This window comes from Calonectris borealis, chromosome 11 (genome assembly GCF_964195595.1).
Source record: "Calonectris borealis chromosome 11, bCalBor7.hap1.2, whole genome shotgun sequence".
Taxonomy (NCBI): Eukaryota; Metazoa; Chordata; class Aves; order Procellariiformes; family Procellariidae; genus Calonectris; species Calonectris borealis.
In genome coordinates, this window is record NC_134322.1 from 18,048,451 (window position 1) to 18,075,047 (window position 26,597).

The following is a 26,597-nucleotide window of genomic DNA, read 5'->3' on the forward strand; positions in this document are numbered from 1 at the left end:
TCGCTACATTCTGGGACATATTCTCAAATGGTGGTAGCTATTACAGCAGTCACTTCTATGAACACCGACAGATTTAATAAGCTGAGAATATGTCCTCCTGATCTTATTTCATAATTACGAACAAAGCTGAAAGACATTCAGATAACAGCATATGCTGAACATTTTTGTTTTATATTGTAGTTTAAACAAATCCAATATGAATGCTGTCAAGGAACAAAAAAAAATTCAAGGCTCCTTTGCACAGTTCCTCTTCCTCAGCTACAACATGCATCTGAATGCAATGACTGAAACTGAGGTGCATCCTCCATGATTTAGAAGCACAAGTTCAACTGGTTTTCCAAAAGAGCTTGTGGTTTTAGGAGTGCAGTCTCACATTAGGAAACCTTTTAAACAAACATTGTTACTGAAGGTTCCTGTCTCACTTTGGAGTTTTCTACTTCATCAGTTGAGCTGATTCAATGGTTTGTGTGGTCTAAATCAGATCTGTGTAACCATCTGGTTTAAATCAGCACCACGGAAGGAAAGGGTAGTCAACAGGATGTGGTTGACAACAGATGAGTATCTGGCACAGTACGGAAGTGAAAGACCCTTAAACTGGTTCTGAAACTGAACAATCCATGACATGAAAGGACACATCTGTCCATCACCCTCCCTGTTTTGCAATAAAATCAAATTGGTCAAACTCAGATTATGAAAAACCCCCCATACATCCCCACAAAAGAGCAAGTAGAGTGCAGGCACACTCCATTTGCAAGATCACCTTCAAGGTCCTGGACAGCCTGCTCCTTGGGAAGAGTAGGATGCATCCATTTCAAAGTACGCAAAAGTAACATACTATGCAAGACGTAAGTACCTGTATATCCTATAGATACCACACCATGGAAATTTAACATCTGCAGTCATGGAAAGATCCATGGCTTAAAGGCCCTATCACAATGCGTTTTTAAAAAACTGAATAGTTTGGCTAAAGATAGCTGTAATTGTTCTAGCCTATAGAAAATCTAAAATGGACTAAATTGCTCTTACTGTTCATAGAGCTATTCTATGACATCACATCAGAGATGCCTGATGTCAGTGTAAAAAAAAGTGATAGATTTAAAGTTTTGATCTATAGTCCACCATGTCAGCTGAAATGTTTCCACTCACTTTGGTAGTCAAACTAAATACGGAAAACAGTAGTGCATAATCTGATGAACTTTATTTACACCGACAGACTGGGGTAAAATAGGCTTATACCTGTATGAAGACTTAAATGTAAAAGGCAATTCACTTTGCATTTAATACGAGTATTAAACTAAACGCGAGTTTCTTTCACAGACAATGGATTATAAAACAAAAACTAAAAGCACTTTTTCTTTTTTTTAATAGGATGTCTTAAAATAATATTTTCTGTAAAAAAAAAAAAGTCTGTCGGTGTCCTTTGACATTTCTGATACAATAGGAAAATTTAAACAGTCATGTGTTTAACCAAAAAATCCCCTACGTGCCATTAAGGGTATTCATTAATTAGGCTAAGAACAGGAGCTGCTGGTATTGTACTCAGTGCTACATAAATGCTTTTCCAAAAAGGCTTATTCCAAGATAGCCATAATTAGTTATGTTGTGCTTGCTACCAAAACACCTAGACAAGTGTCCCCACAAGCAAAGCCATCTTCCACTTCAGCAGGAATTTTCCTGCATAAGGACATGAGCATATGCCAGGACTGTCTGAAATCACTATGGTGCTGCAAACTATTATCATTTTGAAGTCTTTCAAGTCTTCAGAAACCCACCTGTTATTCTGTTACTGGCAGGATAAACCTGCTACTCTCCCAAACTGAAAACAAATGGAAATGTCAAGATTACTCTTCAAAATGATTTAATCCTGTTAATCCATTTATGTACTCTCTACAAGTTGGCTAACTTCAGAAAGCCAGTTCAGTTACTTAACGTATTTTTAACTTTCAAAACCCCAGCCTCTTCCAACTGTTTTTCTCTCATTGTAGTACATATAAAAAGCTGCAGGAAATCAGACTAACATCTCATAGTTATGCACAATAACTTCCAAAGCAGATGATAGAGGGCCTATCTGAAATGAGCTGGAGCAGAACGAAACTGGATAACCTTTTATAGTCAAGGTAAAGGAAAGGAGCAACAAGTTTCCTGACTACTGATGAAGTGCTTTGCTTTCCAAATCAGACAATTTTGCAGCAGTAGTTTCACTTTTGAAAGAACAACATGAAACCAAAACTGTAAGTACAAATGCTCCTCATTCTGCAGCGTTGCACACTTCAAACTGTAAACCCAAAAATGTTTAACATTTGAAGAACTACTACTGTTTGGTTATACTGGCTTCTCAGTGGTCTAGTAACAGCATTGCACTTGCCTTGTCTCATTTCCTCACACTGAACATTTTCCAGCCTTCTCCACATCTGCACATTCAGATGCACCGGTCATGAATCATGCAGATCACAGAAGCAGTACATTATGTTTATGTCATGAACTGAAAGCTATGAAACAACTGCTAGGTCTCATTATTAGCCAAAAGAAACAAAACGCTCCACTACAACACCATAGTCCATTAAAAAGTCTACTGCTTTTAGGAAAAAAACACCACTTTCTTCACCTAAGATTTTTATAGTTTTCTCCCCTCTCTTTACCAAGAACTAAAGAATCAGGTTTTAAATTTTTCCTTCTTGTTCTTTTGAGTGCTTCTCCATTTGTACAACAAGTACTTTCAAATTTATAACACTTAAAAACAAAGATAGGAAGGGATGGAGGAAGGAAGGAAGGGAGAATCTAATGACAATAAATACAGCATTTATCAACATAAATGCAGAACAGGCAATGATTAGGCCCCATAGTGGGGTACAATAACTTAGTATCAAACTAGAGAGAAAGGTATTGAGGTCCAGAAGATCAGAGAGACACTGGGGGATCAAAAATTACACAAACATGGAATAAATGGTTTTATCACAAGCTCTATTACAGCTAGTGCCATTCAGCATCCAAATCACTTTTTCTTTCTTTTCTTTTTAAACAAATCTTTGGACAGTTGATGACATTAGGTGCAGATTAAGAGCTGTTTTTACACATTATATTCAGGGCTATAATTTCTGGCCTTACTATTAACATGAATGGGACCTAAATGATGGGTAAGTTTACGGAGTTATGAGGAGGAACAGAAATCAAACCAGTCAAACAAAAAATTCCAAAGCTCTATGTCCCTAAAGACAAGGGAAAAAAATACAAAAATTTTACAATTTCAAGTTCTGAAGAAGCTTGAACACTTCATGAAATCATGATGTTTTCCCTTGGCAGTATGATAATTTTCCAGGCAAAGTGCATTTCTTATTTGCAAAAAAAAGCTTTATAATTTTGCAGTACAAAGCTTGACATCTTTCTTAGGTCTGAATAGCTGCACCTCAAATAATGAAGAGCATTTGGAGAATTTTACAACATTTTTACAGAACTCTATTTAAAACTTCCTGTGCACAACAAAACTGATAGTGGGAGCACCATGTCTTCAATTCCCTTTGACAGTTCACTTTTAAGTTATACACTGCAGTACATTATTGTTTTATCTCAGTTATAGGTCTTAGCCATTATGTACTTCAACAGTTCTTGATTCTATAGTTTCTATCCCTGAAATGAAGCGTAGACAAAATATTGTTCAGTCCTGGTTACCTACCATGAGAATGAACACACTGTAGGTCGCTGTGGACTGCCGTCTGCTGGTGAAGTTGACTTCTTTTTCTGTAAACTACATATCCTCAAAGCAATACTGTAGTAACCTAGGCAAAAGCATATTTGGATTAAAAATGTAACAGTTTACACAACAAAACTCAGACAGCATTTAACTGGCAAGTGACATCTATAGAAAAGAAGTTCCATTTAGTCAATTCCACACTTAAACTCAGAGGAGGACTGTAGGTCACTTTGTGGTACTTTTAGTTCAGTATCGTTTGTTTATCCATTCCAAGAGCCTTCATTATTTAGCAACTGCCTGTCCCCTCTCTCCTTCTCTTGCAAGAAAAAAAAGCAGGTTTAAAGTGAAATTAAGCAGATCATGAGACACGTGGACAGAAGAGAAAAGGTAAAGAAATAAGCTCTGCTTGTGCCAGCGGGCCTGTAAATTGGTGCCTGTGTTACCATCCTCACATACTAGAAATAGTCTGTACTGATTATATAAACAACAAAACGCATACCAGTCATCTTATTTGCACCTATTGCTGCAACTTACAGCCATTGTTTCTTCCTTCTGCACCTCTGAGAAGAATCTGGCTCCATCTTCTCTGGAACACTTCTTTACTTAGTGGAAGACTGCAACTAAATTCCTCCTTCGACGCCTTCTCTCCAGGCTGAACAAACACAGCTCTTCTAGCCTATCTTTACATCAGGTGCTTCCATACCCTAATCACCCTGATGGCCCCCCACTGAGACATTTTTCAATCTCTCTCTCCTGTACTAAGGGGCTCCCAAAATGAAGACAGTACTCCAGATACAATCTCATGAGTGCCAAACAGTGGGAATAAACATTTCCCTCTTCCTCATACAGCACAATACAGTCTTCATCGCAATGAGGGCACGCTGCTGACTCATCTTCAATTTGCTATTCACCGGGATTCCACGTCCTACTAATGCGTGGGCTTTGCATTTGCCATAGTAAAATTTTATTAAGTTTGTGTTGGTCGATTCCTCTAGCTTGTTGGAGGAACACACACGCACCCTCCTTGGTATTGCTGCAAATTTCGTATGGGTGCACTCTATCCCATTTTCCAGGACATTGAAGGTGAAGGTGTTACACTTTATCAGCCCCTTCTGTATCACAGCATTATGCCTACAAAGACATATTCAAACTGAAAAGTAAAAATTAAAAAAATGTGTTCATCTCAGCAGTTTAGAATTACTGTGCTGAATTGAAGCACAGCAGGATAACTTGGATTCTTAATTTGTGATGAGGGGCGTGTCTTAGATCCTGTTAGATTAATACAGCATCCTTAGAGACATCAAAAGAACAGTTTCACAACAGGCAGAAGTCCATTTAACGGCAGGCTGAGCCAGCTGAAGACTTCTTGCATAGACAGGGCTAGTTGTCAGCTGTTTAACAATTTTCCATGTGGCTATATGATTACTAGTACTAACAGTGGAGCAACATGTGGTCGGATGGGCTTAATTTGATCATAGAAGAACACCACGAGTTTTTCTCTTGCAGCTCTATGGCTCCTTTCCTCTAAGTAGCCTCCAAAGTACATTAGAGGCTGCTCGTACAAGCAGAGAGCTAGTTTTCGGAGGGTTTGGAAGCACATTGGGACACATAGCGATTTAAAGCACAATCAGCTTCCATCTAAGTGAGTAGGTGTGTTACATTAGAAGTGGAAATGAAGAATAACTTATGTCACAGAAAATGGTGTCGGGAGAGCATTTTTATAGGCAAATTTGTCCTGCACTGCACATTTGACATTCATGTGCTTTCAAACAATACCACAAGAAGTCACTATTAGCAGTGACTTCATACCTCATTAATAAAACTAAATGAGTTACTTGGGTTTTTTCCTGGTTTGAAACTACCTGGGATGGAAGAAATAGCAATACAAGAAAATGATGGCCGAGGACAGAACAAAATACTATGTGCACTCAGCTGTTCCTGCCCGATATCTTAAAACTGTGAATGAACCTTAGACTGCTGCTAAACACATATAGTCCCTTAGACATAAACCATTGACCAAGTCTAGGACTAGGAGTGGATCCAGCTGCACCTAGACTCCATCAGGAGTTTAGAAAGCAAGGCGGTTTACTCTGAATCTCGTGACTCAGTGGGAGGGTCTCCCTTACCCTTTTGTATTAGACATAAACCGTTGTCCAAGTCTGAGACTAAGATTGGATCCAGCTGCACCTAAGCTACATCAGGAGTTTAGAAAGCAAGTGGGTCTTCTCTGAACCTCGTGACTCAATGGGAGGTTCTCTCTTACCCCTTTCACGTCCTCGGTCTCTGTAAAAATCATTCTACATCAATTCTAACTCGATTTTCCTTCGTATGTTTCATCCATTTGGAAAATGACACAGTGAACCTTGCCATCGAACTCTGTTAAGTCGTGCTTTTATAAATTTCTATTAAAATCACCTTCTGCGAATATCTTTGACAGCGATTCTTTAAATGGCCTCTAAACCACTCATTCACTGACAGGATCAGTTTGAATACTGAATTTAGATGCTAAACTACTACAGATATTTCAGGCCTTCACTTAGGACAAATCTCTGTTTTACCTGTGCAAAGCCTAAAACACCGGCTGTGATGTTTCACTCTTGGTTTTGTTGTTTAGAATGGCAGTGTTTCATTGCTCTAGGCTTTTATGAAAGCAAACTAATTATTGTTTCAGCTCCACTAATGAGTTAAAGATTGAATGTACTGTAGAGTTTTCAAATTGTTTTGTGGGCAAAAGGAGGGGAAAAGATAATTTTAAATTATTTATTCAGGTCTACTAATTGCTTCAACTTTCATATGAATAGCTACCAAGACAGCGGAAAGAACCTCACTCTCCACAACGCTTGGTTCGACTGGCTTGTGCACTTAGCTACTAAACTGGTACCAAGGTTCCAAATAATTTGCATAAGGAATATGGATATTTTGCCATGAACTGCTGCCTTCAAAATGTACCGTGTGACCTCAGGTAGTCAGTTCAGATCAGGGAACTGGGCTAATAAATCCCCATCTCAGAAAGGCAGCTGAGGTTTAGAACAATTTTGTCTTTTTGTCTCCTTCTGCAAACTTTCTAAAGATAGCAGTATTTATTTTCAAGTTTATTAGAACACAGTTATTGTGAAATATTTCAGTTTTGATAAACCAATACTTTTTGACTGAAACCTGTTTCACTTATCAATTCTCCAACCAGCTACATAAACAAAGCATTTCCATATTGAAATAAGAAATGGAGATAGATCCTCATTTGAATAAATTTGGGTAAGTTACAGGGCAGATATTGGAAATCTGAGGTTTGGGGGTTTAATGAAAGTATTAGTAGAACTAAACCTAGGTCCAGTTAGTTTCTCAGGAACCTGAGAATGCAGTAGCACTGGTGGAACTGATTAACCATCTTCCATTAAAAGAACAGATTTATGATGCAATATTTGGTTATTACTGGATGCAATATTTGGTTATTACTGTGCAGAAGAAATAAGAATGCAAAATCTGAGTTTCCATAAAAGCAACATTTTCAGCTATTGAGTTTTAGTTTTGTGAGGAAAATAGGAATGTTTCCAAAAAAGGTTTCAAAAAATATGGAAGCTACTTCTGTGGAGAAAAATGTTGTACTTATGAACAGTATTTCTCTAGCCAATGGCATAACTAGTGGGTTAAAAACTCATCTAGGTGAACAAGTAGATAGTTCATGGGTTCTCGTTCATTGTAAGAAGGTAAAGCAATTTGCTATTTATTTGATTTGTCTTTAAAGCCTAATTCAACACAATATTAAGTTGTCCGTAACAGATACTGATAGAAACAGATGAGAAACATCACCAGATCTTGGATAGCAACCTAGCGTGCAAAATTATATAGCATGAATTACAATTGGAAACGACTGAATTGCTGTAACAGGAGTAAAAACCTCCTCCCTCTCCTAAGTGTAGATTTTAGCTCTGGAATTGATTAATTCAGGACCTGTATCTGCCCAGTTACTTTGAAAGAAGCACAGGTAGCCTGTCATCCTTGGACCAGGTGAATTTCTAGTCCCCTTGCCTTTAGTGGTATGCAAAGAATTAAAGAGAAGTCGCTTGGAAGAGAATTAAAAAAACCTGAATTCAGTCCAGCAGTTCAGAGAGCACAGGCCATGCAGAGCTGGAGATCCTCAGTAATTGGTATGGAACAACCAAGCGTGCCAGCAGCTTAGTCATATTGTCCTATGTTAGCCTGGATACAAAGCTGAGTCTTCAAAAACATTCTAGGATTTCACATCTACTTTAAAGATAATGACAATAAATTAATTACAATTATGTTCATTCAGTCTCAACACATTTATAAGTAACTTTCCTTTTAGATAGATAGAAAAACAGAACTCTTTCCAGTCCTCACAGTTGTAGTAATACAATAAATTAGATGACAGAAAGGATTACACTGCACTTTATGTGATTATTTTACAGACCAGATTTGCTGCAACCTTCTCCACTTTCTATGCATCATCAACCCTGAGCAAGGACTTCTCACTGGACTCAGACTTGTCTATGTGACAAAGCACTTCCTTGTAGTTAATTAAAATACCTATTAGACTAGACTGACAAATGATAAAAAGTACTAACAGAGTATTCACCCCTGGATGACCATTATGATCAGTTTGCCTGAATAATCAGGTCAAGATTTTTCTTCATTTTTCCTATATTTTCATTATTTTCCAAGCACTCTTGTTTATACTCAAACAATCAGATGTGGTAAATAAAATGCCTTTAAATATTTCCTGTTAAATACAGTTTGAAATGTTTTTCTCCTATGCCTAAAACATGGCTGAAACGGTCTGTACCTTAATTCAGTTACTTTTGCTCTGTAATAAAAATGGAATGCTAACCCTGTTATTGCAACCACAAACTGGAGCTAGAGGGGAGCACCAAGAGTCCCTTGTGCTGGGCAGACTGGAAAGATGCTGGGGGCCTGAGCAGGGTGTGGGTGTGAGCAGGGTGACCGTAGATCCAAAATGCAAAAAAGACTGATTTCAGAAGTAGAACCATTGCCACTGGTGGTGGTCCCCCATTGAAAATGAGATTCATGCCAGGTGACTTTAATGTATACTGTATAAACATAGACAGCAATCAGCTTCAGCCTCACAATCTTAAAAGCAAAGAGGGTTTTGACATAGATTTCAATGAGGATAGGATCTCATGACAGTAACAAGAGTTTTCTTTTTCATTTCAGCTGAGCAAAAAATTGTCATTATTTCAGTATTCAGTACACCACTTTTTTCAATGCAATACTGTGGTCTCAAACAAAGCTAATTAAATAAATTCAGAACATTTCCGTATCTACCAGTAAACCAAAATAAAGGCTGAAAGAATGTCTCTTACTTAGCTAATAACAGAGGACTTGAAAGGATAGTGAAGAAAAAGAGAGAGCTGAAGAATTAAATCATAAACAAAATGAATAATTTAAATACAAGTAAGCATTGAACTCTTGAACCTGCACCACTAGATACTAGCCCACAAAACTCCACTGATCTGAGAACTGAAAGATGAGCCTGTAACTCTGGAAGGAAGTAACTTACTTCCACTTCCCACCACAAGACAACATCTACAACTGGTGACAAAAGCCCGCTCCCTGCTTGGGTAAACAAGGAAGGTCCAAGCAGTTCTGCTCATATTCAATATACTAAATAATGAAACAAGGCTTCCTCCTGTACTCCATCATTCCCGAGACAGAGGAAGCAATTGCTTCTTGTTGGGAGATAATTGTTCTAAAAAGGAGGAAGGACAGACTTCCATTAGATGCTTTGTTAATGTATCAATTCTCCTATTCATAGCATTGAGTTCCACTGTGAAATTCCAAATATATAGTTACTAGTGCCACATCCATTTGGTATCTTCAATGGTAAATACTTCTTACATCCACCATTTGGCAACTTGGTTCTTGCTCACAAGTAACACTTTTTTTAGTATCACCAGCTCCATCTGATGGATATTCTGCAGCATATATTTTCTTGAAGGGAAGAATGGGATTTTCTACTACAGTTTTGTTTGTCCTCCCTTTAGAAACATAAGCATTAAAATGTCTAGTATTTAATTCCTTTTACATTACATTAGCATGTGGGAAAGGTCAAATATGCTGAAATGTCCATCTTTATTTCCAATTAATTGTCCTGGAGAGGTTTAAAAACCTCTCCGTAAGAAAAGGAATTTAATTGGCCTTTCCTAAACCATAATGTACTGGTATTGTACATAACCATGTTGGCTCTGATTGTGAAAACTGCTTTTCAAATGAGAAAAATAAATAAAATACATTAAAAAAATTTGGACCAGTTAGTAATAATGGCAACTGTAACCTAGAGAAGACCCAGACATGTGCATATACAGTACATTTTGATGCAAGAAGAACAAGACAATATGAAGTATGAGTTAGCTGCGAGATAAAAGTAAACACAAGGTGTAGAACAGGTTTAGAAGTAAAGTAAGGAACTGAGAATCAGATAATCTCTTCTTGGCCCTGGCCCTGATTTTCTATGGGACCATACGCAAGTCACCCCGTATCTTTAATACCTTGGTTTCTCTATCTGAACAAAAGAAGCAATCTTATAAACCTATGCAAAGACTTTTAATTCCCTGATATTTGTAAAACCATTTGGAGTCCTCGGACAGATGCAAGTATGATTATTGTTCGCAAAGTGCTTGAGCAAACAATCCCTACATTTTCACAAGAACATTCTCAACTGTACTGACAAGCCCACAGTTCTTAACAGTAATGAGTTCAAAAATTTTGTAAGATGTTCAAAGTACTTTGCCAACATTAATGAAACTTAGCAAAAGAGAAAGAAAGAGAAACCTCAGCTGAACTTTTAAGGGTGTTCATTTTAAAGGGTCAGCTACACAAACCAAACATCTCATTTCAGAGTTCACATATCACCAGAAGTAAGAAAAACAAAGGAGGAGAAATACAAATATAATAGCATTGATCCTCCTTCTCTGCACTATAACTCTAGCACTTAAAGGTCTCTTTATTTCAGTTAAACTTTCCTATCACAGATGATGCAGTCAGAAAACAGCTCTGTAATCTAGCACAGATCAGCGAGCAATGAATCAGCATCTCCTAGATGGTCTTGCCTGGCAGAGCTTAGCACCTCTCTGTGTACTGCTGGTCCCTATTTATTCTCATTGCTTAATTACTGAGTCCTGTGACATTCCAGTGAGTTTTAGCATTACGCTGGATGTTTTCAATTGTAGTGTTTTACCTTCTGTTGACAGATATTTGTTAAGAAAAGAAATGTGCATTGAAGTAGTGAAACCTAATTAAATTAAGGGAAATTTTAAGAAGCCAATTAGGAGAAAAATTCATTGCTCTCAATGTTTTTATTGACTTCCTGGGGATTGCCAACAGGAGTTGCTGTAACGCTCACGCTAAAGAAAGACAACACCACGCACTCTCACTCACAGACTGTCAGGAGCACCTCATCCCTTTTACCTGTTGATTATGACATTAGCTCCAGTTCACGCTCAATGGTAAGATGTGCCAAATTACTCATTAGAAACAAAAAGCTTCCAGGCAGCTACAGATCACTACACTACCAGCAACATCTAGACCTAACAGCCACCAGCCTGCCATGCCCTGTTATGGTGAGAGGCAAATGAAAGTTAGCTGTGATAGACACATTACCCAAGTCTCTGTCCAGAAGCAATTATAAAGAGAATTCCCACCTTTACCAGCTCCTTCAGTTACAGGTTCTCCTTTTCTGCTAGGAACATTTGTCACAGCTGACCAACTCATGTCACACTGATCTCCAGAGATCTGACAGATGATGGTGGATTTTCTTTGCTACTTCCTAAATTTCAACAAGTAAAATTGATAAGGGGATACAAAATGGGGTGAGGACTTCTCTTTTTTCCTCTTTCATAGTCAATCTCCTTACATTTTTGTAGTTGGGATCACCTGAGCCATCTCTCTCCTGACTATAAAGTCTCAGAGACACCAATAAAAACAAAAACTGCTCCAAACCACACATCCTAGAGTCAAATGAGCAAAGCAAGACAATCAAAAACTACAATCCCACCTGACCTTGCAGTAATAGGATCCCATCAAGATTAGTCCGAGTCATAGATTAAGCTCACTGATGTAAACTAATCTCTCTGCAGTCAGCTAAGACTATATGTTTACTCGCTAAGCTGGGAAAAACTCAGGAGCATATCTGCTGGAACAGACCATCCAGACTGCAGCTACATGAATGTTTAGCGCACTTACTGCTGCACCACTGACCTCAAGGTGGCTTCAGAAAGGAAAAGCTCTTTAAACAGGTTTTTAAACTATATTGCGTAATTAATGAAAAAAAAGTATATTCAAGTCAGCAGAGCACTGTTATACTAAAAGGCTCTTACAGACTCTACTAATTCACATTTGGGCAGTCAGCTTTTTGAGCAAAGCAGCGCAGACAGCTTCCAGGAGAGAGAAATTCTGCACATCAGCACAAAGACGCTTTGCAGGCAGCGGGACAGCCTTCCTTTGGCTGGCAGAGAAATATTCCATTCAGACTGCAAGCAACAGGAAGCTCTGAGTTGTGGCAGCTCTGAGAAGGAACAGCATAAGCACTGTGCTTCTCTGCCCATGAATATAGCAGCTGGTGACTCGGTTTAACTGCAAATGTACTAGCCCACTTCTGTACTGCCATCAGTCCCTTTGCACAGCGATCTCCAGAGCGCCACACTACAAAATGGATGTTTATTCCCTGCTGAGTACCATCAAACTACTACTTACCCAATCAGTAAGAGTAATGGCATTTGTCCATCTGCATCTGGGGAATAAGGTACATCTGGGGGCACTTTCTTCCTCATAGGTAGTTCCTTTCTAGTGCAAACATCACACTTCTCTAGAAAATGTATTTACCAGTCTGCACATCTTTAGGAGCTGTCCATTCTGACATCTCAGTCCAGGCTGCTCACAATCGTTTTGTACACTTCCGTCTCTCCTTCACCTCTATTAATTAAAAGGTATTCCAGGATCTCTATTTTGAATTTTCATCAAAATATCAACAACTGACTGAAAGAGGGGGACTGGGGGAATTAACACAGAAATAAAACATGTTTTGGCAGTGTTTCCTCACATGCCTTTGGTTTTCTACTCCTGGAAACAATCACAGCCCAATGTCTCCAGATAACATGGCTAACAGTTGTACCTGTGAAAACACAATAACCAAGATGATAAGCTGACATCAAAGATACTGTTTTACTGAAGGCATAGTATAAGTGGCACCAAACAGTGGCTGTGCAAACCTCTGGATAATCACCACTGCAGAAGCACCAGAACAGCAAGGTCCCTGCATGGGAGAGTAACCGCCTGTCTCTGTGTCACCATCATACTATTGCTGCCTAACTTACCAAGCTGGTCTATTTTGATACTCGTTTTTTAAAGAGCTCCTGGCTCAATAGAGGTAAAAGTGCAAAATTTAAAATGGACAGATCCACTTAGTGTTTACAAACATACATACACATATACGCATTCAATATATTCCTGCTTATTAGTCTACTCAAAGAAGCTTTCTCCACATGTCCTCAAGAAATTTCATCTTCATGTGCTACAGGACAACAGAAGTGCAATGAAATAAAGTCTTCAAGAAATATTTTATGAGTACATAGTGTCTTGAGAGCAAATTAATAAATAATGAATGAAGTCCAAGACTAATTTGACAGAAGATGAAGAAAACTTCTTGACTACCAGAAGAAATTTTAGTTCACCAAGAAGTAGTGTTTTGTGCTGTGCAATAGAACATGTTGCTTTTTTTTTTTTTTCCCTTAGCAATTACTACAGCTTTCTGGGCCCAATCCTACATAACTTACGGTTGTTGAATTCTCCACATAAAGTTTACCGTAGTTCAGAAACAAAAGCAGTGCATATTTTAGGACTTAGGGGAGAGTTAAGCATAGACTGGCTTTATGCCAGCCCTCAGCAGTAGGCTGAATTCCACCTTTAATGAAGTCGATATGAACTAGGCTTCTCCAGGATCAGCAGGATTGGGCCTACTGTTAAATTAGAAAACTGTTGTTACATTGTTTCACTGCAGCCAAGTAATTCTCAGCACATGCACATTTTAACCAGAATTTTGACATTTGCTTTAGTAGGGAATAAGCAGATAAAATAGGAATCAACCAAAAGGACAAAATAATGCAATTATCACATGGTTGTATACCTGTGATGTAAATCCAGACAAATGATTCCATTTAGCTCTTTGCACATGCACGCATTAATCATCTCTTTGTTCTGTGTTTGTACAGTATCTAGCTCAACAGGGTCCATGCCTTAGCTTTCTGGGATCATATCAAAAATAATTAAATCAATACCACCACATGCCTGAGGTTTTTGTTTTTAATCAAATCCATTGGGAAAGTAAGTGTACCTTACCTTCTCACGATCCACTACTCCCCCAAGATTCTGCTAAAAATATAAGTATTAAAAGGAGAAAACACATTCAAGGCAGTAATATTTTTGCATCCATTAACAGGATTATTATTCTCTAATAAAATTCAGGAAACTGAACACCAGAGGCCTATTTTATCAGGACACATCTAGTTGTAACTGTGAATGAAAAAAAAAACCAAACTGAATAAGGAAGAAACATGGTGATACGGCAACTTGAACCATTACTATTTTTAAGATGAAAACTTGGCCTCAGCTTGATGCAAAAGGTTTTAAATTAGTTGTGATGGAAGTCTGACAACTGGCTTGAAATGGGAACAAGACTGAAAGCCATCATTTTGTAGCTTTGAACACATACATATGCAATTACTCCTGATGACTATATCCCTTATTGACTCCATTTGCAGACACTTATCCTGACGATGCGTGACTCTTGCTTCCTTAGCTTAACCCACATTTTATCCAAGATGTCCTTGCAATATGGATTCTTGGAAGAACTATGTTTGCCCACAACTTACTTTTGAACTTTTAATTTCTAAACTTGTGCGGTCTGAGGAATGGGTGAAGGCATATGTTGATATCATTCAAATTGGATTACTAGCAGAAAATTGTATATCAAGCAAGATTTCTGCAGCAAAATTAACAAGAAGTTTCAAGTAGAAAGGCACTTTGAAGAATTTCTCATTAACACCCCTGAAACTGGTAGCTAGGGCTGCAAAGAGAATATCTGAGCTGTGTCTTTATACTTATGACACATATGGTTTCATATATGCCCAGCAAGAGAGTGAGTCCCTACAAACTAAAACAGATATAACCATGATAGACTGAGGTTTTATTGCTGCCATCGAGCTCTCTTTGGTTTGGCGGATAAATAGGGACTTGCTACATCCACATTCACTAGTGCTTCCTGGCTGCTGTGCAGTGATTCAGTCCTGCAAAACTCCCAAGCTCTCATCTCAGTAACAATGAGGTGTAGGCAGTTTCTCATCTGAGCCACTCAAGGCCTGGCTGGTGACTAAGCTCACTGCCAAGCAGCTACATTATCAATACAGATACAAAGAAAGCTACTGTATTGATCTAATTTGATTTTCTGTTATGTGTTCATCTCAAAATAGGTGTGACCATATTAGATTCCAGTGTGGTTGGTAAAGTGAGATGAACTGCAAATGTTCAGAAATACATCCCTTTGCTTCAGGTCAAGGAGGACTGAAAAGATAATCATGACAGTGCAACAAAAATAACACCAATTAGATAAAATTAGGTATTTCAAATCTTTGCCTTGCATCTCGCTTACAGCATCAGCCATTTTTCATTCATCTATTTCTTTTACTGTTCTATGTATCAGCAATGTTTTCTTCTACAAGTATAATGAGTACTTAAGAAACCTGAACCTTGATAAAGCATTTAACAAGTACATACCAAAAGATATGTATGTACCTCTGTACTTTTTCCTCAAGCATGTTTCAGATGGCTAAAGATTTACTTTAATTATTCATTTTGAAGATATGAAAAAGAATCCCTCTCTTCTTTTAAATACAAGAAAGATAGAGAATGTCTTTGTTTAGATAACATATTCCAAGTATACAAAAAAGTTATTGTATTAAAAGAATAGCTGAGATTTAAACTACTTAGGATTAATTCAAGTTCAAGTGTCAGAAGACACACCAGAAGAGATAACTATCACTTGGGAGAAAAACCCAGGCAGCTCTCATGTCACTAAAGGTAGAATGAGCCTTTTTAGCATCCTGCTTTGCAAAAGACCTTTGACCCAAGCAAATGGCCACTCAAACAATGGCAGGAAAAATGACCACATTTCTTTTCTCAGTTGCACACCCAATCTGTTCATTTACCTTACTGTTTTCCTTAAAATAGAAAAATAAGAAGCACCTACCTTGTCAGACTTGAAGAAAGCACCATATCCTTGGGACTAAGTATGTTAGTTTGATACAGTAAGATAATGTTTAGTTTAAAATCAAAGTATCCCACATAGCCCTTAGCATGCAGAGGTTCTTTTAGCTCTGCTAGAAGATGTACAAACATCTACTCAGGCTATTAGGAAAGGCTAATTCCTAATTCCCTCGACTAAGCCTGCTTGCTGCTATGGACTACTACAGGCTTTATTCCTGTTAGAGATTTATTGGTTGCCCAAGGTGACAGACAGTGCTGTGTCACAGGTAATCGTGAAAGTGATATGGTAAAGCGTTTCTAAAAATTTAGTAAAAAGACCAAATTATTAAGTCTGTAGCCTTTTAAGCCTAAAAACCAAGCAGGTAGTTATGTTTTACTTTTCCAGTATTAGCTGATATGCAATAAAATCACATACCCTTTCCATTCAACAAGCCAAACTGTCACTTGAAGAATCAATGACAGCTGATTGGAGCAGGCTGATGCTACTCCCCAGATGGCAGCAATTATAAGAAGAGCAGAAGGTCAAGCCATGTCAGAAAAAGGAGTGTTTGTGTTCATTTTTCAATTTTGGGTGTAGGCCAATTAATCTTTTCTGATCATGTAACTTAGAACCAGGCTGATTACCAAACAATAGAACAAATCCTAGGAGGGGTTAACACCTGTAACTGCCATCTACAGCAGGAACAAGAACAATGGTACTGATTGGAGGCATGTTTGATGTTCCTTGCTACTTTGAAAAGAAACAAATACCTAGCAATCATAATAAAAATCTCATGAAACAGCTGAAAATGTCATTATTCAGTAAGGCATTCTCCAAGGCATATGTGAGCACAGACATGGAATTTAACAAGATTTGTGCATCACAACTTGTTTGTATTTCTGTAAGGGAAATTTTGTATTTTATGTAAATTTTGGCAAAAATCTAAATGAGACATTTTTGGTTTAGGTTGACTTCTACCATCCTGGAGTATGTTGTTTAAACAAACTATATTGTGGCATTTAGCTCCAGGTAACCTTGAATAATCTGTGCTCACCTTAACTACTGCATTTCATTATAGGATGTGCAGCTGGCTGCCTATCTGCCTATTCTCCTTGGTGGTCTGTGCTAAGTACCCCACTAATACAGTATCTCATCTAGCTGAATTGATAGGATGTCTTCTGGAAGCCAGAAGAACACAATGTGACATGAATTACCCATGAAACTAGCCCTGGAGAAAAGCAGCATGTAAAGCTTTCCACTTCATGATTAACGTCACTATTTTAACTTTGAGCTCCCACAAAATGATTTCTTGAACTGTCCATTTACAGGGCTTTACCCTCCTACTTAAGTTCAAATCTTAATAGGCTGTTTGGGGATCATAATACTTCCAGCTGGTCCAAGTCTTAACAGTACTCTGGTCTTTTCCCCTCATCCTTTCATAATAGACTAATCAGTTTCTATTTCCATCTTCTAGTACACAGTCCAGACAGATTGTCTTTGATATTTAATGAGACCTTGGTCCCTGCCTGATGCTTTTGGCTAATATCTCATTACAAATGAGAAATAATAATTAAAATACTGCAACGGGACATAATTGCATCACAGACTGCAGACAAAGAATTCCATTTAGAAAACACATACATGAACTAGTAATCCCATTTTGATCAACCTCAAATTTCTCCTTAACTTCAGTAAGTCTGGTGTATCAACATCTTCCAGAAAATAAAAAGTTTATGAGAGCCCATACAGCAAAACCTGTAACTTGCAACTTCAGTTAGTCTGTAGCATTCAACTATCTACTTTACAAAGTTAAAATTATTAGATTGTGCAGCAATTGTATGTACTGATGTTAATCTTTAGATACTCCCCTGATGTTCAAATTCCTTATGGTTCCACTAGAGAATACAATCATAGAATCATAGAATCATACAGGTTGGAAAAGACCTCTAAGATCATCGTGTCCAACCGTCAACCCAACACACCATGCCCACTAAACCATGTCCCTAAGCGCCTCATCTACACATCTTTTAAATACTTCCAGGGATGGTGACTCAACCACTTCCCTGGGCAGCCTGTTCCAAGGCCTGATCACTCTTTCAGTAAAGAAATTTCTCCTAATGTCCAATCTAAACCTCCCCTGGCACAACTTGAGGCCGTTTCCTCTTGTCCTATCGCTAGTTACTTGGCAGAAGAGACCAACACCCACCTCACTACAATCTCCTTTCAGGTAGGTGTAGAGCGCGATGAGGTCTCCCCTCAGCCTCCTCTTCTCCAGGCTAAACAGTCCCAGTTCCCTCAGCCGCTCCTCATAAGACTTGTTCTCTAGGCCCTTCACCAGCTTCGTTGCCCTCCTCTGGACACGCTCCAGCACCTCAATGTCCTTCTTGTAGTGAGGGGCCCAAAACTGAACACAGGATTCGAGGTGCGGCCTCACCAGTACCAAGTACAGGGGCATGATCACCTCCCTACTCCTGCTGGCCACACTATTTCTGATACAGGCCAGGATGCCGTTGGCCTTCTTGGCCACCTGAGCACACTGCCGGCTCATGTTCAGCCGGCTGTCAATCAGCACCCCCAGGTCCTTTTCCTCTGGGCAGCTTTCCAGCCACTCTTCCCCAAGCCTGTAGCGTTGCCTGGGGTTGTTGTGACCCAAGTGCAGGACCCGGCACTTGGCCTTGTTGAATCTCATACAATTGGCCTCGGCCCATCGATCCAGCCTGTCCAGGTCCCTCTGCAGAGCCTTCCTACCCTCGAGCAGATCAACACTCCCGCCCAGCTTGGTGTCGTCTGCAAACTTACTGAGGGAGCACTCGATCCCCTCATCCAGATAATTGATAAAGATATTGAACAATACCGGCCCCAGTACTGAGCCCTGGGGAACCCCGCTCATGACCGGCCGCCAACTGGATTTAACTCCGTTGACCACAACTCTCTGGGCTCGGCCGTCCAGCCAGTTTTTTACCCAGCAAAGAGTGTGCATGGAGAAACTTGGAATCATGAATAAATTCTTTAGAAGTTTTCTTCCAGCTATTCCAAGCAGGAATCTGTGCAACCATGACAAAAGAGAGAAAGGAAAGAAAATCTGTTCCATCTTAGCCATTCTTTCCATGGCTTCTCACTTCCTCCTTTCTGGTTTTAGAACACCAAAGAGCTCTCAGATATAGAGACATCTATGTCATAACAGCAGCTAAGGCTTTTTTCTATGGGAAGTACCACCATGCCCATGAGCCACAGTCCCCTTTTTTGCTCCTTTTCCCCAAAGAATGTCTCATGAGAATTTTGTTAAGAACAAGAACTTTCTTAAACATATTGAGCACCTGCACCAGAAAAATCACATTCTTAACTGTAGGTACGTGATTACTTGAAGCAATCTTTGCAGGACGGAATGCCAGATAAGAAGCTGCCTTGCAAGTAAACCTTTCCTTTTGCTTTTTTTGTGAGAAAAAAAGATGAATTTAATGGGCAAATGAGTTTCCACAGAGGTGACAAGACAGTTGTAGGAAAAGTTCTCAAAGTCTATCAGGTGTGTTATTCTGTCCATAGCCATTGAGTTCTCGTCTGAAATGTACAGAATAGCATGCTTCCTATAACTGAAATTACCCTGTGGTCTGCTACTTCTGAAACAATGCTTTCGTTTCCATAACTGGGAAACCATTTAAAATTAATCTACTTTGTAATTATCAGCCTCGAATAAACTACCTTGAGAGTCTCATATTCTGCACAGCAGCACATGTCAAAGTAAAAGACAGCATTATACAGATTTGTATACTGTTCTAAATGTAATTGGTTTCAGTTGTTTTGTGTCCTAAAGCAACTAGAAAAGTCATAACGCATCCACAAACAAACCTTTAATTGTTCTTCACATTTTATGCGTCCTGGAGATGGATGTTCCCATCTGGTTTCTCACAGTCTCGATGACACACACTGAGTCCTTCTGGTTTAGGCATGTTTCTTTTTTTTTACCGCTTTCCTGTGTGTCCAGCCAAGCTTCCCTACATCATTCACATCATCAGGCTCCAGTAGATGGAGCTAGCAAGCCACTTGGTTGGCTTAGATACAAAGATAAACGGACATCTAGTCACTAGACTAGACCGCTATTAACAGTACTAACTGATAAGAACTTCTCTTGTGCAAATCAAATATCCCTCCGGGATTTGTTCTTCCAGAAGCAAAATGATGGGCAGTTTCTTCTCTACTCTCCTACTTTAAATCATTGATCTCATATCGGTACTTTGTTTATCCCTTCTTCACAGAAGCATGGAAGATACAGGCAGATGTGGAGAAGGCAAGGTGGCTCTGTAGTTCAGTCATTTTTTCTTTTCATGGTCAAAGTCACAGTTTACCAGGGGTATGAATTCCCTACTTAAGCAATTACCAGTCCCAGATGTTGCTAAACTGCAAAACCATGGATCACCTAAAAGGAAGGTGAAGTGACACACTTCATTTAGACCAATCTGGCAGCAACTTAAAAAGAAATGTTAGAACACATCTTGCTGGCACCCCAGAACAAGACTCAAGAAGGACATGAAGATTATGGAAGAGAGAAGAGGATTAATAAACTGAATTTGCAGGGGATCCTGATCTTTCTGTTGCAGAATGAGACGAAGTTTCCAACACTGAGGAGGAAGTAATATGTTCTCTGAAAGTTCTTGTTCCATGGCTGTATCCTCAGCTCCAGTAATCATTTTCTTAGGATGCTGGCTAACGGTGCAATATGTCCCAAACCAATGGCAGTATCTAATCTGCTCTTCCACAGAGCCTTCATTAAAGATCATAAACTGAAAAAAATTATTGCTGGAACATTGGACTTTAAAGTGAGTCTCTGAAAATGGGAGCTACCAGCATTCAAAAATATTATTCCCCTCTACCTAACTAAAGTTGAGACTCTATAATACGTTCAATCAGATAACATGATCCAAAAATATGTTCTTCCATCTCCCTATACAGAACTGACTATATCCCTGCTCTTCATACTGTTTAATCTTACTCCCCTCTTTGATCTGTTGTGCCATACATCTAGACAGCAACTGCCAAAGTGCCATTATACCAACAAAGGCTGGAAGGTCCAGAGCAAGACTATGTGGCCAACAGACTACACATTACTTGCCTCAATAACTCTTACGGCTACATACAGATAAAGGCAGATTCTGACATGTAAGTTTATTTTTCACAAAAGCAAACAGTGAGATATTTTTTCAAATTAATTTTCAGGTAATTTAATGTTTTGAGAATTTTATTTTTAATACAATCAAAATTTTGTCAGCTTGTGAAGGAAATGCTGCACTAACTGAGAGTAACGTAACTGTGATAACAGTTGAGACAGGTTGTGGGTACTGACCTATTTGAACTGTATGCTGTTAGGCTATCAGCAATGTAAAAGTAATTGATGTAGCAAAATCTAGACAATAATAAATGAAGAAAGCAGATAAATATCATTAAAAACAAGTTACTATTACAACAAAACTACATTTTACAGGACCAAAACAAGAATTCTGGCTAAGAACCCACTGTCTGTCCAAGGAGCTCCAAAACAAAGAAAACTGCTGAAGCCAGAATAATACCATTAGCAGTACCTTGTTAGAAAATTAGACTTACAGCTGGTAATAAGAGACTCTCAAAAGTATTAATATTATTACATTAACTTCTGGAAAATACATAAGGAGATTTATAGCTACCATAAAAGACAATTGCTTCACTGCCATTGTAAGCAGTATCAAACCCAGGCATTAAATAATGTTGAACTAGAACTAACCTACAAAATTCAAGATTTTGACTCAGGCTCTGCTTTTAACTAGCTCAATTTTAAAAATAATTTAAAAAAAAAAAAAGAAGAAAAAGAAAAAGAAAAAGAAAAAGAAAAAGAAAAAGAAAAAGAAAAAGAAAAAGAAAAAGAAAAAGAAAAAGAAAAAGAAAAAGAAAAAGAAAAAGAAAAAGAAAAAGAAAAAGAAAAAGAAAAAAAAAGAAAAAGAAAAAGAAAAAGAAAAAGAAAAAGAAGAAAAAGACAGAGAGAGATGAATGTTCATTTTTTGTTTTGGTTAGTGTTCACAGATTCAGAGAATACCCAGCCACTGCTCAGGATGCTGGACAAAAAGGTAATTAAATAGGTTAAGATCCCCAGGCCCTCAGACTTCTCCCAGAGCATTTGCTAATTTCCAGTAGGCATTCAGAATGTTCCAGTTCCCATCCTGGCCCATCAATCTCCCTCCAACTATTCTTCCTCCTTACCAGAAGGGAAGCAGGTACTTCACTGCATTTGGATGCAGACTGAGAAGGAATTGGGCGATTCCTAAGACAAAGACATCTCTGTGAGCAAACCTTACTGGCACAACCACATGATCTTATTTCTGAAACCCAGGTCTACCTTTTAGGCAGCTAGCCCACATACCAGCTCTACTGCTCAGTGCTTTTGTTCTTAAACTTGCATAGGGGAAAAGAATTTTTAAGTCACTGTCTTCCTCGTCCGCAGGGACAGTTTGGCTTCTATCTGCTGTAAACAGATCCTTCTGCTGTTTGCACGGGTTCTTGGTGTTCCAAGCAGAAGGCAGTCAGAGAACACAGTGTTCATAACACCTCCACTGTGGCCCATGTTACAGCGCAGATACGCTGGCACAGAGCCATCATCTTTTCTAAAATGGTCCAAGGAACAATAAGGCAAAGGAAAATATATGCTTTCCTTCGGGAAAGGGTCTTCCTAAGGGACAGCTTCCAGTTGCCTATCCTTTCATGCTACCAACATGGTACAGAGGGACCACGTATCAAAGGAAAGCTGATTTCACAGGCATTTTCAACTATGTGATATCTTTGCTGGAAATGGGGTGAGGTGAGGATTCTGAGATGTCTTGAAGGGTTTTGGGGGGCTTGGGCAATGACTGAAGCATTTTTCATAATGCTCTGAGAGGCATTTCATAACACTGAATTTGAATAGTGCCAGTGTGGCCCCTATTGCAGTGAGGCAGCTGGGCCATCTAAAATGGCTAACACAAGAAACAGGGACACAGTCAATGCATGGTTTGCTCCCTTTCCTCCCTAGAAGATCCCTCCCGGTCACCCTGTGTGGCACTGCTGCAGGGCAGCTTTCCCTCCCATCCTAAGCACAGTTCAGTGATACAGGTAAGTCATATATGGGATGGATAATGCGATGCTTGTCCTCATTCACTCTAGTAGACAGCTCATGACCAAGCTCAATAGTAGCAGTATAAAACAAGAGAGGAAGAAATAGCTCTGCCTCCTACACATTAATTAGCTTTCAGATCTCTGCAGCGCATCTGTTTTGACATCTCCAGAGGTCTTAATCTATGTTAGGAACTAATTAAAGTTATAAGGAAAGATTCTCACCCATACCTTAGCACATTTACCCAAGAAAAAGGGGCCTGAGAATCCTGAAGTCAGGTAGAACACAATATGGTGGCAGCTTCTGAGGACCCCAATGACAGTTCAGGTATAAGAGGTCTGCCAAGGAGAGGACCACAGGGCACAGTGTTGCTGACCTATGGCATACATGAGATACTGTCTACATACTGTAAATCTTCCTAGCTGCTGAAGCTGTCTAGAATCATAAAAGTGGAAAAATAATTTAAGTCGTCTTCCCCCTTGCTAGATTGTGGGTCTTGTGCTCTGCTTCTTACAGCTACGTCACAGTATGGGCCAAAACTGACATTCTGAAAAACATGACTATCAGTTAAAAGGCAAGCTGATTCTTAAAGAAAAAAGAAAGAAAATACTGGCATTTGAATTCCCAAGCTGACACATTAGTTCAACAGTGCTAAACAGAAGCTATTGCAACAAAAAGTTTTACTGTGACTATTACTGGAATTACTAAAATTAGAACAAGAGGAAAAAAAGCATCCTCATTTGAAGTGGTTAGTCTCATTGTTTTGTGTTTTCAGCTACACAGCTAGCTAACTGATGATTTTAGCCATCAACTGTGGCTTAAATGGGATATTATGAATGCTGGCAGGCCCACTTACATACAGGAAACAGACTTCTGCACCTTCTTGTGTATAGCTTGTAATCCAGAAATGAACAGATGACTGTGTGCAAAGTCTTGTTCTCCTGATCTCACACTGATGGCAGCTCCAAACCCAACATTTCTTTCATTCAAATTCCTTAAACACTGGCCTACTTTCCATATTTGTATACAGAACTAAAAAACTGGAATAAACACAGAAATACTGTACAGTAGGTGTTGTGCAGATCAAGATCTTTGTTCCTACTGGGATAGGTGGGGTTTTATACTTTAATTGTGGTGTTAAGAAGTTTACATGAGTCACTGCCTCTTCTCTTTCCTGCCTTTCTAACGGCCTTGTACTATACCAATGGGCATGTGTGTGAAGGGACCATGGGTGCAGTAAAAAGAAACTTGAAAAGTCCCCGCAGAGATACCAACGCAGCTGGTGATGTTTCTAATTGTGATTTAGAATGACAATACATAAGAAGTTGCATTGCTAATAACAATAAAAAGGAAAATAGATAATACTAATGAATCCCAGAGAATCCAAATTAGGAACTAAACAAAAGTATCCCAGCTAATCTCTTCTGAGTGCTGCCACTCCAACATATTATTTGATAGCCAAGGCAAAATAAATAATAAGCCAGAATTATTTTTTAAAATAAATCTCTTGGGAGGGGGAAGCAGGAAGGGAATGTAAGTTGTCTTTGTGGAATGTTGTCAGATGAGAATTAAAATTCCACTCTTTACTGAGGCCTCTGCTGGAATGTGCAAAACACTGAGTACACTCCCCTCGTGCACATACACACTCTGTGTTTTATTTTTCCATGGCATGCTGCTTAAAGGCTCACAGCTACATTCTTACTTGGTTTCTCGGTAATCTTGGTACAACAACACAGGGACACCCAAAGCCGCACTCCTCAGCCCTGGTGTCCTGGCTCTAATAGAAGCCGTTTCACCCAGGAGTGAGATACATCTGAAGGTCCATGCTAGGACTAAGAGGAAACTGCTGTATGGGATCATCCTAAGGTTTAGTCTGCTGCCTCCACCAAAAGCTTCTCAAACATACTACAAAAGATGGCTTAGCAAATCTTGAGTGGTCAGCAGTGGGACAGTGTGAGGCCCAACAGCACTCTAATATCATTTTCAAATGGTTAGAATTTGCCTTATGCTCCAAAACACCACTGTTAATATTCATCACCTATCACACTGTGATTGCAGTTGTTACCCAAAGCACTTACCTTTCACAAACAATAGAATATTCTTCCCAGGGATAGGAGAGGAGGAGGGGAGGGGAGATGTGATTTTTCTTCCCATGGTAGTTTCCCAGAAAATGTAGTCTGAACACCACAGACAAGGAAGGCCTGTAGAGGGGAAAAACACATCCCTTCACAACAGGACTGTTCGACAATTCATAACAGAATGATATAAATGTTTTTGCCAATACCAAATAAAGAAACTATACAGGCCACTTATTGTAGGCAACTATTCAATAAATCAGAAAATAACATTGTGCGATAATAAAGTGAGATGCCAATTACTGACTCGTTTCACAGTCCATTCCCACTAAAGTCAAAGGCAAACTTCCAGACAAGTATAAATGGAGACTTGGAGCTGTATTTGTTCAAGTATTTTTTCAATAGATGCCTTACGATGCAGAAAATACTTTAAAAAATGTCACTGTATACCTTTATCCCATTTGCTTTGCTGAAGATGAGTGAGATTTGCAACTCTGAAAATCCCACTAAATATTATCTGAATTTCTAGGAGCTTAAATAGCTTTGAAGAAACGTATTCATGCATGAAATTCACCCTGTATTGGGGCCAGAAGAGGATTTTACCACCTCCATTAGGAGCTAAGGTATACTGAGGCCTTGTGACGCAACGAGCAGGGAATCTCATCCTGATCACGCTCTTTAAGGTTGCACATGCCATGTTATAAATTAGTGTTAAAACTCAGATGCTAGAATGTAACTCTCATATGTGAAAGGAATATAATAGATCACAGTACAGAGCCAGGCTGTACATAACAAACAGCAACTCCTCACAGACTCTGTTAAAAAAGTATGTTCCTGGAAGCCCCACAGTGCCAAAGGAGATTCCCCTTGTATGGGAACTTTCCAGAGACTACAAGTAAGTCCAATTAGCAACGGCTTGCGACACAAAGTCCTGCCCATGTGCCTTATCACTAATGGGAATGAGTTGTTAGTCACTAACTGCAGTTTCTGTTGGACTCACTGAGGACAATTAGGCCAACAGTTGAGTTTAAATTTTAACTTGTAGATACAAAACGTTGCTTTTCTAAGAGTAGTTCAAGTACACTTCGAATTCCACAAGAAAATCTCTATTTTCCATGGCAGAAGAGCTGCCCAGTTCTTGCAGCACTGCGCATATTCGAGAAAACACTGTGCTCCGGATGACTGCCACCAAATAACATCCAAACCAATCCATGAATTCCATAAGCACAGACACTAATGAAGTCAGTTTTCTATGGATTTGTATCTTATGGCCTCACTGCTGCATAATAATACACAAGCTCATGAGACGGTCTCCCTCTCATACAATTATTTGGTGTCTTCCATCCTATTAGCCTATTTAGCCTAGTTTCAGGCATTGCTTTGCTGTTAAAGCTAGCCAAAATTAGCCAGGGAAATCCGCAGTAGACAGACAAATAGTAAGGTTGCATTAGG

General features: G+C 39.0%; 1 protein-coding gene across 4 annotated transcripts in view; it reads right to left on the reverse strand.

The window, feature by feature from the left end:
• Window positions 1-26,597, reverse strand: part of TRPM1 (transient receptor potential cation channel subfamily M member 1) — a 155,786-nt gene that overhangs the window by 94,777 nt on the left and 34,412 nt on the right. For 3 of the 4 annotated variants that reach the window (XM_075160238.1, XM_075160239.1, XM_075160236.1), the window contains exons 3-5: window positions 25,149-25,271; window positions 7,771-7,933; window positions 3,671-3,773 (exon numbers count right to left, since the gene is read on the reverse strand). In XM_075160238.1, the coding sequence (XP_075016339.1) occupies window positions 3,671-3,673 (3 nt within the window). In that variant the 5' untranslated portion in view covers window positions 3,674-3,773; window positions 7,771-7,933; window positions 25,149-25,271. The remainder of the gene's footprint in view (window positions 1-3,670; window positions 3,774-7,770; window positions 7,934-25,148; window positions 25,272-26,597) is intronic. The other variant, XM_075160237.1, reaches the window with a different exon arrangement.